Below are 2,412 nucleotides of genomic sequence, written 5' to 3'. Positions count from 1 at the left end.
TTACCATTCAGTGTTAGGAACGGGGTTGTGGATTCCTAGTCATCTTTTTAAAAGAAATTAAAAACTCTTTTTATGAGAAACTCACTGGATTAAATAAAAGATCCTATTTGTTGTAAGATATACATTTGTTTACATCAGAATTCTCATGACATAATATTATAATCTCCCTTCATCCGCCATTATTGTTAAATGTCCTGATGTGATTTTTATTCAATAATTCATGTTTACGGATATTTTTCGTCTCTGTATGCATATGTGTACGTTATGGTGAATGTGTGTGTCTTTGAGAGGGTATGTGTGTGCCCACGCTTGTGTAACAAATGGGTGCGTGTACAACAATGTTTATAATAATGTTTTACAATTTTGTGCGCCTAGAGCTGTTTGTCAACGGGATTGGGCGCTATACAAATAAACCTTATTATTATTATTATTATTATTATTATTATTATTATTATTATTATTATTATTATTATTATTATTATTATTATTATTATTATTATTATTATTATTATTATTATTATTATTATTATTATTATTATTATTATTACGGTGATGGTGAAGATGATGATGATGATGATGATGATGATGATGATGATGATGATGATGATGATATGATGATGATGATGATGATGATGATGATGATGATGATGATGATGATGATGATGATGATGATGATGATGATGATGATGATGGTGATGATGATGATGATGATGATGATGATGATGATGATGATGATGATGATTATGATGATGATGATGTCCGAACAAAATGTTTTTGGCTGTCCTTTTGTCATATTATAGTAAAACTATCTATATCTTACACCAGTGCCTGCTCTCCCGACTCTGACTCTTTCATATATTATTATATTTAAGGTTAAATTCACCTACCTGTGCCTGACAAGCAGTGCTGACGAGTGGTAAACAAGCTTTGGCTGGATCCAGAGACGTTATGATATCACCTATTGGAGGAGCCATTAACTCTCCTCCTTCGCGAGCCCCAACGAGACCAAGACACAGTACAAAAGTAGCCAGGTACCTGGATTCTAGGATTAAAAAAACAAAAAAGATGCCAATAAAATGCTACTTACATTCACAAATATGTGCTTAACGTTAACAAAGTACAAAGTTACCGAAATAATGGACACGATCTATATTACATTTCCATGTGCTCGAGATTATTGGTCACGTTGCAAAGTGTGCTCAAAATATCCCCCCCCCCCCCCGAAAAAAACCCCAACAATAAACAAACAATTAAACATGACAGCAAACACCGCACAACAAACCCTCCCCCCCCACCCACCCAAAAAAAAACAAAAACAAAACCAAAACAAAACAAAAAACAACCCCCCAAACCAACCAAATAATCAAACCAAAAAAGCAACCCCCCAAACCAACCAAATAATCAAACAAAAAAAAGCAACCCCCCAAACCAACCAAATAATCAAACCAAAAAAGCAACCCCCCAAACCAACCAAATAATCAAACCAAAAAAGCAACCCCCCAAACCAACCAAATAATCAAACCAAAAAAGCAACCCCCCAAACCAACCAAATAATCAAACCAAAAAAGCAACCCCCAACAACCGGAAGTGAACATGTATCTACTATCTTTTTAAAAAAAGCATTAAATGAACTTATCTATCTACATAGTTTTTCTTCAACAAGCAACAACACACAACAAACTCATGTAACACACAGTCCTGACGATGGCTGAAAAGGCCTGAAACATCGATGTAGACTGACTCCAACATTGTGGTAAATATTAAAATAATACATAGTTTTTCGATAATCTCACATAAAATATAGATAGTATGCAGATGACGTCACTCAGGCCTTTGTTATTGTTTTTGCCATCCGCGTTTGTGAGTTGTTCTCACTAAACTGTATTAACCAGACTATAAAAGTTCATGGTTACACAGAGTTTGTGTGTTGGTCCGTTATACTTCCGGATGGCAATGTTGTGAACTCCTTGACCAAGTGCATTCTATCTATAGATATTGGATACTCACTCATTTTGAAGTTTAGAGAGTGGCTGGCTGGTGCGATGCAACAGTGGGAGAGAAACAAACTTAGAAGTAAGTTGTCGAAGGAGAAGATGAGCCGGACCCAATTATAACCCCGATTATATATAGCAGATCATTCAATGAATATGCAAATATGTTAGGTCAGCAATGTTATTTATGCATGATACTCCCCCGCTGTCGGCCATTTAAACAGAAAAGTACTTGATGAATGAGTTAACTCACTCAATCCTAGAGATTTTCCTACTTTTCAAAATTGGAAAAAATGTATAAAAATGAGTATGCGCATAAATAGTTTTTATTCAACTATCAATAACATGTAACAGTAACAACTAAAAAACATTAGCTTTGATACTACGCCTGTAATTTGTCTCAGAAAAATGTAATAAATAG

At 34.6% G+C, this 2,412-nt stretch overlaps 1 protein-coding gene across 1 annotated transcript in view; it reads right to left on the bottom strand.

Moving 5' to 3' along the window:
* The window catches only part of LOC144967020 (uncharacterized), a 7,609-nt gene extending 5,515 nt beyond the window's left edge, over window positions 1-2,094 (bottom strand). Inside the window, exons 1-2 of the mRNA XM_078903763.1 lie at window positions 2,008-2,094; window positions 888-1,042 (exon numbers count right to left, since the gene is read on the bottom strand). Of these exons, the coding sequence (XP_078759889.1) occupies window positions 888-1,042; window positions 2,008-2,011 (159 nt within the window). The 5' untranslated portion in view covers window positions 2,012-2,094. The remainder of the gene's footprint in view (window positions 1-887; window positions 1,043-2,007) is intronic.
* Between the last annotated feature and the right edge of the window lie 318 nt (window positions 2,095-2,412).

Source organism: Berghia stephanieae, chromosome 3 (assembly GCF_034508935.2).
Source record: "Berghia stephanieae isolate SIO BIC M18660-M18661 chromosome 3, UCSD_Bste_1.3, whole genome shotgun sequence".
NCBI classification, from domain to species: domain Eukaryota; kingdom Metazoa; phylum Mollusca; class Gastropoda; order Nudibranchia; family Aeolidiidae; genus Berghia; species Berghia stephanieae.
The sequence above is the reverse complement of the archived record's forward strand: the minus strand, read 5'-3'. Positions and strand labels throughout refer to the sequence as shown.